Consider the following 13,720-nt stretch of genomic DNA (forward strand, 5'->3'; position numbering starts at 1 on the left):
ACGTGATGGCGGGCCACTTGTGCGAGGGGGGCCATGTAAATGTTGAACAGAGTCGGGCTGAGGGATGAGCCCTGGGGGACGTCGCAGATGATGTCGGTGGCTTTGGATTGGAAGGGTGGGAGGTGGACGCTCTGGGTTCTGCCGGAGAGGAAGGACGTGGTCCTGTCAAGGGCCATCTCTTGGATTCTGGCTTTTAGGAGGTCTGTCTTTATGAGGAGTTTGACTCATTGTCCCCAAATGGCATGTAGGAACGTTCCTTTTAACACATTGAAGCAGCCCAAGAGCCAGCAGGCCACCATCCCTCTGAGTGCTGGCCATTCCCAATGGGGTCGCAAATTGACCTGCCTCCTGAATAGGCAGGCTGTTTGAGACCCCATTGAGAAACGCAAACAGTGTCTGAGACACTATTGTACATGCCATTTTGCGAGTTCCAAATTGCGAGTTCCAAAATGACACAATTAGCGACTCACAAAATGGAAGGGTCGAACATCTGGCCAGATGTGCATCCGTTTTTTGTGTTCGCATGGGAAATTAGCACGTTTCTGACTGCAAAAAAATGGTGGTGGTATGTACAAATGCTACAAAATAGTGTTTGCGAGTCGCTATTAGGAAAGGGCGTGCCACGTTTGTCCCTTCCTATTAGCGAGTCAGAATGATATGTGCTATTGTTTTGAGACCACGTTTGCGATCTCAAAAAACTTGCTGTTTACCGCCTACTTCAAGTAGATGGTAAGCCAGTCGCAAATGGGAAGGGGTCCCCAGGGGATCGGTACAAACATATTTTTAAGAGCAGGCAGTTGTCAGAGGGACCACTGCCTGCCCTTAAAAAAATGAAAAGAAAAATATTCATTTTTTAAAAAAGCGCATCTTGTTTTCCTTTAAGGAAAACGGGCTGCATTTAAGAAAAAAGATGCTTTATTGAAAAACACTGACATGGGAGGTCTGCTTTCCACAGTAGGCCACCATCTCTGTGTTTACAGGCTATTTTTAAGTCGCAAATTACAACCTGCCTCGTGAATATTAATGAGGCAGGTCCCTTGCGACCCATTTGAGAATTGAAAAACAGTGTCTCAGACACTGTTGTACATTCCATTTTGTGAGGCGCAAATTGCAGTAGTCTCTTACCAACAACCAAGTAGGAGACGTGATAGGAATGAAAGAAAAGTAATAATACTGCCCCTAAAAATAAATCACTGACATCTATATATACCTTTTGAATGCAGGTTCAATTTAAAGTAAATCGGGATAGCCTTTGCTCCTTTCAATATAGATCGCAGATTACCAATTTAAATTGTCTTTTAATTTACACACAATAGCTTTTCGGCTGGATTGCAAGCCGTCTGTAAAATCCGATGGGCCCAGTAACAAGCAGTGGGATAAAACATGGAAAACATGTAGAAATGTGTTCAGAAATGCCAATTTGCAAGTTATTCCACATTACCTGTAATTCCTGTTATTTCCCCACCCCTAGATATGGGGAAATACATGTTTCCACGCCATTTGCAATATAGCTCATTACATTCTAGGCAGGTTGTTGGAAATTAAAAATACATTTTAATCAATGCTAGTGTAAAACAAATACATACCGTGGTGTCTCTGTCTAGGTTTTTCAGAAGATTCTGTGTTGTCGCAGTTTTTGAGGTTCCAGATTCTCCAACAAGAACAACGGGGCGTTTGATTTTGACCATCTGCTCCAGCAACCAGGTTGTGCGGGTTGTCTCCACAGTAGGTACTGCACATTTTGGTGTAAACATAGGTGTGGAAAAATTAGACAATTATAAAATTAACTAAGATTTCTTAAGCATAAACACCCGTCTGCCACTGCACTGGTGGTATTTACATGAATTTCCAATAGCCTGATTTAAAAAAAACATAACTCACCCAAGATGTCAATAAATTTCACTTCAGCACTGTGAACGTATTTGGGTACCAGTTTAGTCCAAGGCAGCCATTTGTTTTTCTGTCCATCAAAATGGAAGTCATATATAGTTGGTAGCTGACCTAGAGAATACAAGCATTCCTTCCTGAAGTGAAACGTAACAAGTAACAGCAGAGTAGGCAAATTGCAAACAGCATCCAACATGCACCCCTGAATTCACATGGATGGCAGTGGACTGCACTGTAAAACAAGACATCATATTGATGGACATAAAGTCCATGCAATTACCTTGGAAAACATTTTTCTACCTGCGAAAAAAGGGCCATAGTGGAGTGCGACAGCATGCAAGAATTAAAACTAAATAAGTAAGTTATCCAGGATTTCTAAGATAAGACAAGCTGCACTCTCTGCAAGTATGGGAGAACAGATTTTTGTAAGACCATGAACTTATCCCAATTTAATATGAACATTGATTTTTATTATTATTATAACTTTATTTCGGCCATTTTGGCCATAAAAGTCACATACATACATAAAAAATCAACATTAATATAACAGTATTTAAAAAAGTGTTGTACGGGCAAGGAATAGTTTTTACAATTCATTTTTACATGGAAAATCACGCATTATATTTCATTTCAAAAAAATTTCTTTAAAAGTTATGTTAAAAAATATCACAAATGCAAGGGTTAGGTAAACATATACACTTTTCCAACTCAGAGACAATATCCTTGTTTTTTACGGATTATGTAAACAGAGTATAGAAATTTACTTATGCTAAATACAATAAACTGGGTTGAATTGCTTTTCATGATCCTAAAGGCTATTGAACAGGACCTAGTCCCCAGAAGGTTACACATTGGTTTCAGCCATTTCTTTCTCGGTTTCGCATATGCGCTACAAACAAAGAGCATGTGAACCTCATTCTCGGAACAGTCAATGGAGCACATAGGGCAGCACTTGGTTTTAACAGACAAGGCTCCCAGTCTTTTTTGTGCCCATCTTTCAGTATTGTAATTCAGCATAAGTATCCCATATCTGAACTTTAGGAAAAGGGTTTTTGCAATGGGTGGCTCTATCTCGTCCAGGAATGGTTCGAAACAAAGCTCGTCCTTAAATAATAGAAAAGCCTGGACTGCGGAACCAACACTAACTCCATCCACTAGCTCCCCACTTATGTGGGTCCAGAATGCTCGCTTAACTACTAATTTGGAAAAGGTAGGCATTTTGTCTGGAGTCTCCCACATTGAATATAGGCCCAAGAGTGTAAGCCATTTTTTAATGTGCACTAGCCAATGCAGGGAGTTAAAGGAATCAAGCATCATCAGTTCTTGCAGGCCATTTCTATAATCTATCAACTCAGGGGTAGTCCAAAGCCTAACCCAAAATAATAATGGCCTTAAAATAGTTAGATGATCTGTTCTCCTAAAGTTTAAGTCAAGTTGGAGTGGTAAAAGGGGTGTACTAATAGGAACCCTCACAGAAGCCCGCATGAATTTATTGTCCATAACTTGGAAGCTATTCTTTGCCCATGGGCCCCATATCTCTGCTCCATATAGTACAGCAGATTGTATTTTAAATTTAAAAAGTTCTAAAACCGGGGATACACTTTTGCTTGTACTAGAATTCATTTTGCATAAAATTGGTTTGACATTTTGGGCATATGTTATTTTACTTTTCTCGATTTGGGGTTTCCAGCTTTGCTTGGAATCGAGTACAACACCCAAATAGGAAAAGTTATCCACAGTATCTAGTTTTTGGCTGTTCAGGGTCAAAAACCCTCTATCTGGCATACTGGGATTTAGTGACATGCATTTCGTTTTGTTTGCATTGATTTCCAAGCCCTTTGTCTGGCAGTAGCAGCTGAAGGAGTTAAGGAGTGCCTGGAGGCCCTTTTTTGTTTGGGATATGAGTATAGTATCGTCTGCAAAGAGCAGCGCAGGCACCCTTACACCATTGAGCTGCGGCGAATCATTAACACAAGCATTTAAATAATCAGGGACATCATTAATAAACAGGGAAAATAGGGTAGGGGCCAGGACACACCCCTGGCGAACCCCACGTTCAATGGGAATGTTGCGAGTCAGCTCGCCATTAGGGCCCCACCTGATATTTGCAAAATTATCAGCATGCAGCTCAACTATTTGGGCTAGGAGGCATCCCGGCAACCCAATTTCTTGCAAGGTTTTCCAAAGTAGACTGCGTGGGACTAAGTCAAATGCAGCCCTCAGGTCAACGAAGGCTACATACAGGTGACCTTTTTTCAGCTGGACATATTTCCAAATCAAACAGCAAAATCGAAAAATTTGGTCTGTTGTGCTGGTCTTACTCCGGAAGCCAGCCTGGAATTTGGAAATTATATTCGTAGCTTCAAGCCAGTCGTTGATTCTGAATAGGAGGTGTTTGGCGTATAGTTTTTGGAGTGTGTCCATCAGACTGATTGGTCTGTAATTGGAGGGTGTCATTCTATCCCCCTTTTTAAATATTAGCACAACCTCCGCTGCCCGCCAGCTGTCTGGAAAGTTACAATTTGAGGATAGGGCGTTAAACAGACGGTTCAGATAGGGGGCCCAGACGTCAACTTCATGTTTGTAGAGATCCCCCGGTATTCTGTCCGGACCAGGGGCTTTAGAATTTTTAAGATCGTTGATCGCCCTTACTGTCTCTTCCAGTGTGAAGTTGAGGGGTTCAATAGGGGGAGGGGACCTTAAGCTCCATTGGCTATCACTGTCGTATTGCTTGTAAAGGTTTGTAAAGTGAGATACCCAGGTCATCTCATCCAGAAATACATCTTTCACGGCTCTCCCAGCATGTCCCCCGTTGGCCACTAGTCTCCAGAAGCCAACATTGTCATTGGTTTTTGCAGCAGATAACATTTCGGCCCAAATTGATTCTTCCCAGAGTTTTTTGGATGTTTCTAATGTACGTTTATATTCCACCCTTGCAAATTTTACTTCTTCTTTGGACTTGTTTTTAATGGCAAACAATAAGTTTGATTTGGCAGTTCTACACGAGTGGTCATACCATAACTTTCCGTGGTTGGCCACTCTTTGGTTTTGCTGCTTCTTTCTCGGCATTTTTGATAAGAGCATTTTTAGTTCAGAAAAGAAGACTTTGTGTAGATCAATAAAATGTTCAAAATGTTCCGGTAGGAAGGCATAGTCAGCTATATGTGCAAATGTTTGTTCAAAAAGAGAATAAACCAGTGCTAAGGCATTACCATCCGCCAAAACACGTGGCCATCTTACTGCACGTCTGTTGTTGCTTATGTGGACGTCCTCACATAAGGTGACTTGGGTGGGTTCAGTTGTAGTTAAAGTGGTGTCACTAACCATGCTCTTGTTGATGTAAAGTTCCAAGGGGTAGTGATCACTTTCCCCCCTACTTACTACTTTCAAATCTATCATAAAGTGCCAGATGCTAAGAGAAACAAGTACAAAATCTAAATTGCTTTTAGCTTTAGAGAAGGTTGGTTGTTTTTGCAGGTCCGATGGGAGTCGGCCATTGCCTGCTCTAAGGCCGTGGTCTGCGGAAAGTCTTAGTAGTTGGCTGGCCAATGTCGAATATTTAACAAATTTGGTGGTTTCGAGCTGGGGGATGTTGTACGCTGAGTCCTCATCTTCGAACACTTCAGAGATGCCCAGAACAGGTTCATAGTTACAATTTAAGTCTCCTCCCAAGATGACCGGGATATCTCCAATTACGTTTTTCAACAGGAGCTCCAGGGCCTCAAGTGTTGTTGATACCTTGGAGTGACTAGTCGGTCTATTGTAGACATTGACGATGTACCATTCATTGCCACACGATGGAGTGACCCTTAGGGCTAAAATATCCGGAGAGCCTGTATCCACAGTTTCAACCTGCATGGCCAGGGTGATTTTTAGCCAGATTAATAGACCCCCTGATGGTCTTCCTCTGTCAGACTGAGCTGCCTTAATGCCATAAGTTTTGTAACCTACCCGGTGAGGAACTTCTATGGCCCAAGTTTCTTGTAGTAGACAAATATCACAGGTGTCAATGTAGTTTGCCCACTCAGGGTCTTTTAGGTTCTTATGAACACCTGCAATGTTCCACGATAGGATAAGTAAGCAAGGATCGGTACTCTGATTGACAGGGGGGGGATTGACTACACACTGATTAGGCCGGATGCCTACTTGCAGATTTGTTCTGTCTATCTCTGCAACCTTTACTTTTTCTCTAGCTGCAGTAATTACCCTCCCATCCCGACCACCCTCAGCTGGGCAACAGCGTACATTTCCAGCCTTATAAAGTGATCCCGTTTTCTGTGGATCTGGGTTAGTCCTGTGCAGCATATTTCTATTGGGCTGGTCATCATCGTGCAAGTGTACGACATTTTTAGGTTTGGGATAGCCTTTGCCCAATCTACAGAAGGCATCATATAATTCATAGATGCAGTCAGGCATAGTGGCAAGTCAATCCACAGCATCTAGGCAGCTAAATCTATTGAAGGTGGGAATGCCAGACCACATATTATAGTCACCATGTCTAGCCAAGTTTGGAGCACCAGACCACATATTATAATCACCATGTCTAGCCAAGTTTGGAGCACTGTCGTAATACTGGTTGACAGGATTCCAATTGGGGCCGTGATGGATAGGTCTCGGTGGAGGATAGAAGAATGATAGGGGTCTGGCTTCAATAGGGGGATTCACACCGTACGATTTCCAATTGCAGATTTGTTCAGCACTCTGGGGTTCTTCAAAGGATATGACAATACAATCGCCCGTGATTGATTTTACAGTTGGCCCTACCCATGGTACCCTCCTAACCATAAGGATCTTACTTTTCATCTGGTTGGGAATGGGTTTATATTTATTTAGCCAAAAAATCACTTTATTTTTTAGCGATTGGAAATTTTCTTCATATTGACTATCCAGTTCTGGCACCCCTGTGAGAACAGCTACAAATGTACTAGCGTCTGGTGGCAGATCTATGTACCCTCCTCTAAAATTATTGCGAGTGTGGTTAAACTGATAGTTTGGCTTATGGGAGGCATTTGCAAAGGTTTTGTCAGGCATGGATTGAATGCCTGCAGAACTAATATAGGGGTAGGCAGGAATATTGGGTTGAGGTTTGTTTAAGGCTAATGTACTCTGATTGGAAGAGTGGGAAGAAGAAGGAATTTGTGGTAGGGGAGTATTAGTATGGGCCTGGTTTTTCTGCATGGGTTTGCTAGTAGTATTGGGTTTTGGTGCTAGTTGATTGAATAGTGTTTGTATTATTTGCTATCCCCACCTTTTTTTGCTGCACATCCAATGGACTAATATATGAATTTTTTGATGTGGCCGGAACGGGGACTGGAACTTGCTGGGTGACTCTAGGCGCTTCAGTACAGTTGAGACTTATGCTTGAAAGAGTAATAACACTTTTCTCAACCTCGAGAAGCTGATTCTCAATTCCAGTTAACCTAATTTCCAGTGGTTTGAGTAATCTCTTAAGCGTCTCCCATACTATTTTTAAAAATTCTTCTCTTCCACCATCTTGTTCTACCATATCACAGGAGACTCTTTGCCCCTCGCTACCTAAGTGATCAGACTTATCAATGGAAATTTGTCCATCTATGCTGTTGTTAGTGTTGTCTGCATTTACTAGTGCTACATCGTGTACAGAGATCTCGGATGTTACAACAGGCGTGTTTGGAGTTCCACCCTTGATGTTATGACTAAGTGCGACTTTAGCTTTTTTTCTAGCGAAAGCGGTTAGGTGTTTACGCTTTCTTTTGTGCTTTGATGGTACTTTGGCGGGTGATTGGTTTTTGGGAGACTCTGTTTCAACTGGCAACTGACAGGTAGATGATGGGCTTATGTTAGGTATCGTCTCTACTAGTGACTTACAGGGCGCCCCGTCTGGAAGGACCTCAACACTCTCCTTTGAGAGTGTCAACTGTGATGAGCTTCCTGACTCGGCCCTAGCTGAAGGCCCATGGGGTTCGTGGTTGGTAGGAGGAATTGATTCCTCTACTACCGAGTGCACCTCGGCTAGGGCTATGATTGGTTTTGGACCAGAAATGCGTTCAGGAGTTTTGGATGTAGCAATGCTGCCTAGGGAAGATTTTTTCCTAAGCGCAAGTTCAGTTGAAAGCCTCCTAGCGCATTCAAGTTCAGTTGATACTCTGTGCTGGAGTTTAGTAATTTCATTATCAATGGAGAGGCTGGTCCTGGTGATAAAGTCATCTAGGGTGCCTGTGGCTTTTTTGGAGGTCTTAGTTGCCTTGCTCCTAGTTTCACGTGAGGACATTGTGGGGAAAGGATATTACAATAAATATGTAAAAATTCAAGTATGCTAGCTGCAGAGACTCAAAAGGATAGAACCAAGGGGAGTGGCCCGGTCCGGTCTTAAACGGTCTCTAACGGCCTAAAACGGCCCTGTCTTTGCCCAGTCTTAGCCCGGGCTGCGTCCCGCGCTGCGGGAGTAGGCTGATGTTATGAGGCCTCAGGAGGGCGGGGGGCGGGCCAGCAGGGAGAGCGGACCGGAAGCTCTCCGTCGGTCTAGCAGGGACTTCTGGGAATTGAAGTCCCTGCACGCTCGCAGCCCCGCTGCAGCCACACGCCCGGTGCCGCTTACCTCCTTACTGCCTTAACGCTCCTCACAAACAGCAGCAGGTGTGTTTCCCTCCTCAGGCAGGCGAAGGGGCACCCGCGAAGCGGGTGCGCCGAGAGGTGGATTGGTGCCGAGTAGAGAAAAGGTGAGCCGCTCTGACTCGCTGTTGGCGCTGAATTCCTCCGTTTGGCGTGGTAAACTGTTCAAAAGGGTGTCCCACTCACTTTGGCTGCAAACAGGCGTTAAGAGGCCTCAGGAGGGCGGGGGGCGGGCCAGCAGGGAGAGCGGACCGGAAGCTCTCCGTCGGTCTAGCAGGGACTTCTGGGAATTGAAGTCCCTGCACGCTCGCAGCCCCGCTGCAGCCACACGCCCGGTGCCGCTTACCTCCTTACTGCCTTAACGCTCCTCACAAACAGCAGCAGGTGTGTTTCCCTCCTCAGGCAGGCGAAGGGGCACCCGCGAAGCGGGTGCGCCGAGTTGTGGATTGGTGCCGAGTAGAGAAAAGGTGAGCCGCTCTGACTCGCTGTTGGCGCTGAATTCCTCCGTTTGGCGTGGTAAACTGTTCAAAAGGGTGTCCCACTCACTTTGGCTGCAAACAGGCGTTAAGAGGCCTCAGGAGGGCGGGGGGCGGGCCAGCAGGGAGAGCGGACCGGAAGCTCTCCGTCGGTCTAGCAGGGACTTCTGGGAATTGAAGTCCCTGCACGCTCGCAGCCCCGCTGCAGCCACACGCCCGGTGCCGCTTACCTCCTTACTGCCTTAACGCTCCTCACAAACAGCAGCAGGTGTGTTTCCCTCCTCAGGCAGGCGAAGGGGCACCCGCGAAGCGGGTGCGCCGAGAGGTGGGTTGGTGCCGAGTAGAGAAAAGGTGAGCCGCTCTGACTCGCTGTTGGCGCTGAATTCCTCCGTTTGGCGTGGTAAACTGTTCAAAAGGGTGTCCATTGATTTTGTTACATCTGTGCAGAGAGCTTACCAGAAATTGCATTCATTCAGGAAAATACGGTGCACTCCTCACATAGCCAGGCAATCAGAGAGTCAGGCAGCGTGCATTGCTGGATGCCGCACTCATTGTGTGGTAAAGCATTCTTGGTGTTTCTGCGCTCCCTGTCACTCGGACTGGTGACCTGCAAGCTGACAGAGTGTCCGACGAGAAGGGTGACAGCAGGAATGTGGAGTTAAGTGCTGGGCAATCGAGGAGTATTGTTTTCTTTCTTTGTGTGCCTCTCTAACGCCACCAGTGTCAGGAAAGTAGTGTGAACAAGCCTTAACAACTGACCTTTTCAAGATGGTGGTTTACACAAACAGACTTATATCTGAGGTTCTCAATCCAAGATGAAGTTTAGTCTTTTCCTGTCATGTGAGTTTCCATATTAGTCATCTAAAAAAAGCTTTAGGGTTAAATGCATTGGTTGCCATATTTTTCATTGAATACTTCAGCCACTTGCTACTATTTTTTTGTTCCAGTTAGAAATTCTACTGAATCTACTTCTGGATGCCTGACTTGGCTTTTTTCACTCCCTAATGCAAGTGAAGTTTGGTGCCTGGCTACTAATCTGGTATTAATCTTCTATTAGTCTTCATCTTCAATCAAGAACTACAAAATTGCAAAGGAAGTTTTCACTCATATTTTTCCATCCTTACTGTGAGCCTCTTCTTAAGGAGACACCTGGCAACTATAATGTGTACTATTAGCCGCAACGTTGCACCCTGGCTCTTGGTAGGAGTCACCCTTTCCTTGGACAATAAAGACAAAAACTCAATAGATCTTCTCAGTGTCCACTCATTGACATCTTTCGACCAAGAGGTGCGTTTGGAATTTATGGAGGATAATATTATTTCTGCCTCCTTCAATGTTACAAAATCAAAAAGGACAGATGATGGACAGAATGCTGAACAACGCAAACACTCACACCAAGTCACAAGGATCTAGGTTTAATCCGTTAGTTCTTTTGCTCACCATGCCACCCTAGTTTGGACCCAGCCATATGCAAATCAGTCTTTTTTTTTTAAAGTTTTTGAAAACCTTTATTTGAGGAAATGGATTCATACAAATACGGGCCCACAACCCGGGGGCCGGCCACGGAACAAAACTGGAAAGCACCATTATCAATTAAAGGCACGGAGTGGTTAGACGATATTACCTAACGCTGCAAGTCAATGATACTAACTAACTGGAACCACTCGACATAGGATCAAAGGAGGTTAATTTTTATATATTAAAAGAATAAAGGATCAGTTGTATAGGTAGTAACCTGGTGTACGTGGCGAGGAACAAACCAACTTTATCATAGCAGTACAGCCAAAAAGCAATAATCAGAAAGGTCCATAGCATGCAAAGCATAGGTTCGCTTATAGTTCCTCATTGGGTGTGTCCACGCACGACCACTTGTACCCAGAGACAAACTGAACAGCGTTTCCGTAATAATAAAAACCATCAGGGAAACAGATAAGTTGCCATCATTATACAACCCAACTCGAGAAATAAGAAAACAAAAGTACTAAAGAAAAAGGGAAGTAGGGGGACTCCACGTTACTGTACCCACCCCACAGTGGTAATGGCGATCAATAATACAAATAGCGAACGTGCTTGGGGGCGAAGCAACTAATTCAGGATAAACAGAGCCATGGGTACCATATTACATATAATACCTATTCCTCCCCCCCAGTAACTCACCCCGCGGGATTATGCACAGTCGTGGAGATCCAAGAAAAGGACACAAAAGAGCCATAGAAACAAAGAACTATCTAATAGACCCTAATCCACCCGCCCCACCCTGCACCCCTGCAGAAGGCTACGGCCTACCCCCCCCAGCAGCTTGCCTGTCGCCCTAATTATGAACCCGAAATATAGAATGAGATGATATAGAGAAAAGGAAAAAGAAAGGGAAAAAAGGAAAGCCTGGGGAGAGGAACCATGTAGCAGATGACGCGGCCCCCGCCCCCGCACACACAAACTATGAGTGTGGCCCAAAACGAAACTGGCAAGTGTTCAGTTATACGTAAATATGAAGGAATCAACAAAGTATCACAATTTGGGGCAGTCCATAACTCAGTTCACCGATTAGTAGTCCTCCGAAGTAAGAACCGGACTCATCCTAGTCCTTTCTTAGCTAACGTCACGATGTGTGTCGATCCAGTGGGCATAGAACATGGCGATGAGAAAAGGCCGTGGAAAAGTCGCTGGACGATCAATGGAAGCAACCCATGGGACCTCCTCTGCCGATGGCAATGCAGGATCTGTTCACGGCAGTCATGTATACCAGTGTCAATGATCACCAGCGGTTCTACCCGCTCACATGTCGGATCATCGCTACCCCAACCAGAAAGCGGGGAACAATCAACGACCACCTCAGGCCCATCCGCGTCCTCAAGAGACGACCCGGGAGCAGTGGCGGCCATCACATCGTCCTGTACACAAGAGTCCTGGGCCATGGTAAATTTCCAATTCTTCAGCGCTTGCAGGACGTCGCCAATCGTGGGTTCGAGCTCACCAGTGCAGGTCCAAGCGGAGCACAAGGGCAAAGAATCGGCATCCCGGGACGTTACACAGGACATGGCACCAGCCGCCATTTTGCGACAATTGCGCCGTCTCTTTGGAATCATATCCAGGGGTGGGCTCACCAGTAGGGCCCCGGCGGGATCCCCCTCAAGCGCACAAACCGCACCCACGACGCTAAAATGATGACCACCAAAAGAGGAGGACCCGCCGGCGACACCACTCCGCTAGGATCACTCTCTGCCACCGAGCGATGGAGTCCGGTACGGCCGGGCGGCAACAAAGGGGGGAGCCACCAACACGGCGTCCCTCACCCACAACTTGCCGCACACCACCTCTGGAGTACCGGACGGTAGTCTCAGGCGCGTTCATTTGCCTCCGGGCTCTTCGCACATCGGCATCTTCCGGCAGGCCCCAATCCTCCACCCGAGGCCGCCTCCGACACCGTCTCGCCGGCAACTCGCTAAGGGCGAGGCCCCGGTCTCAACCCCGGAGAGGCCGCACTTTCCGGGAGGACGCCGCTGCGGATCCACTGAGCGCCGGATCCACCAGGATGGATGGTAAGTGACTGCGAAGCTTTGCATATAAGTTGTTGTCCTTTTTGGGTAGGATAAGTGACAGGATATTCGAGTTTAGGCAGGTCGGACAGCAGAGCCGAGCTAACGTGCGGCCATCTCGATGTCGAGCTTGGCTCCTCCCCCCATGCAAATCAGTCTTGACCTTGCGCCTCATGGGAACAGTCCAGCCCTAACTGCCAAGCCAGGTCTCCTTGGACCGGAAACAAGCATCCTGGGACCAGTTTTGAGGTATCACCCATCATCAGCTAAATTGGCTTGCCTCCAGTGGCATGGTGAGCATGGGACCCATGTCTGGGCAGAACCTTCCTACTTAGGGCGAAAAATGCCCTGATTTCCATTTGTCTGGGTCCAAACTGGAATGGCATGGTGAGCAAAAAAACGATGGATTTCGACAGAGATCTCTGTACTAAGAGTAAATGTTTGACATTGTACAGCATTCCATCCATCAATTCTTCATTTTGCATTTTTTCCTACTATTTGATGTTATGGTCATCGGTTTAGTCAAATCTGCATGCAGAACATAGTAAAAAGATCCAAAAGGATTTTCATGAATTGGAAAACTGGTGAGGCGTGGCTTGAGCGCCGAGGGTGATGGCGGCGTGAGCCCAGAGCTCCGTGCCTCTTCCCCACAATAATCCTGTCAATACTGCCGGAGAACCCGTGTGTGCCCCGGCGCCGAGCGAGGGCACGGTAGTGACCGGCGGGGCAAGTTTTGAGCTGCTGGCGGAACTGCGGCGTTGAGAACGGCCGCCGATCACTGCGGCCACCGGAGCGGAGACAAGGAGAGCAGCGCACAAGATGGCGACCGCGGCGGAGCCCTGGAAGACCGAGGGCTAGCCAGCGGATCGCACTGCCAGAGCACTCGGAAGGAGCGCGGCCGCCGACTCGGAAGCTCCCGGCGGCGATACCCCCCAGAGCGGGAGACGCTCTTTGGCCCCCGGCTGCGGTGCGAGGCGGCCGCGGGTGCTGGGTGAGGAGACCGCCCAGGTGCGCCATTGCAGGCGGGGCTAGCAGTCAGCCTTCGAGGCCGGGGGGCGGAAAGAGGAACAGCAACCCAGCCCCGGGCCCCGGATATGCCAGCAGGTGAGCGGGGGCCGATCTGAGCGGGGGACTACGGAAGACGGGACATGGTGCATTTCGTCCCAGGGCCCCCCCCCCCACCCCCCCGGTGCTGGGGGTGTCCCGCCGCGGAGGCCTGCGCTGATTGTG

The 13,720-nt window shown here is 46.9% G+C and overlaps 1 protein-coding gene across 1 annotated transcript in view; it reads right to left on the bottom strand.

Moving 5' to 3' along the window:
* DNAH10 (dynein axonemal heavy chain 10) overlaps window positions 1–13,720 on the bottom strand; it is a 1,963,751-nt gene that overhangs the window by 663,886 nt on the left and 1,286,145 nt on the right. Inside the window, exons 44-45 of the mRNA XM_086942901.1 lie at window positions 1,882–2,001; window positions 1,587–1,732 (exon numbers count right to left, since the gene is read on the bottom strand). Of these exons, the coding sequence (XP_086799027.1) occupies window positions 1,587–1,732; window positions 1,882–2,001 (266 nt within the window). The remainder of the gene's footprint in view (window positions 1–1,586; window positions 1,733–1,881; window positions 2,002–13,720) is intronic.

Source organism: Lissotriton vulgaris, chromosome 11 (genome assembly GCF_964263255.1).
Source record: "Lissotriton vulgaris chromosome 11, aLisVul1.2, whole genome shotgun sequence".
Taxonomy (NCBI): Eukaryota; Metazoa; Chordata; class Amphibia; order Caudata; family Salamandridae; genus Lissotriton; species Lissotriton vulgaris.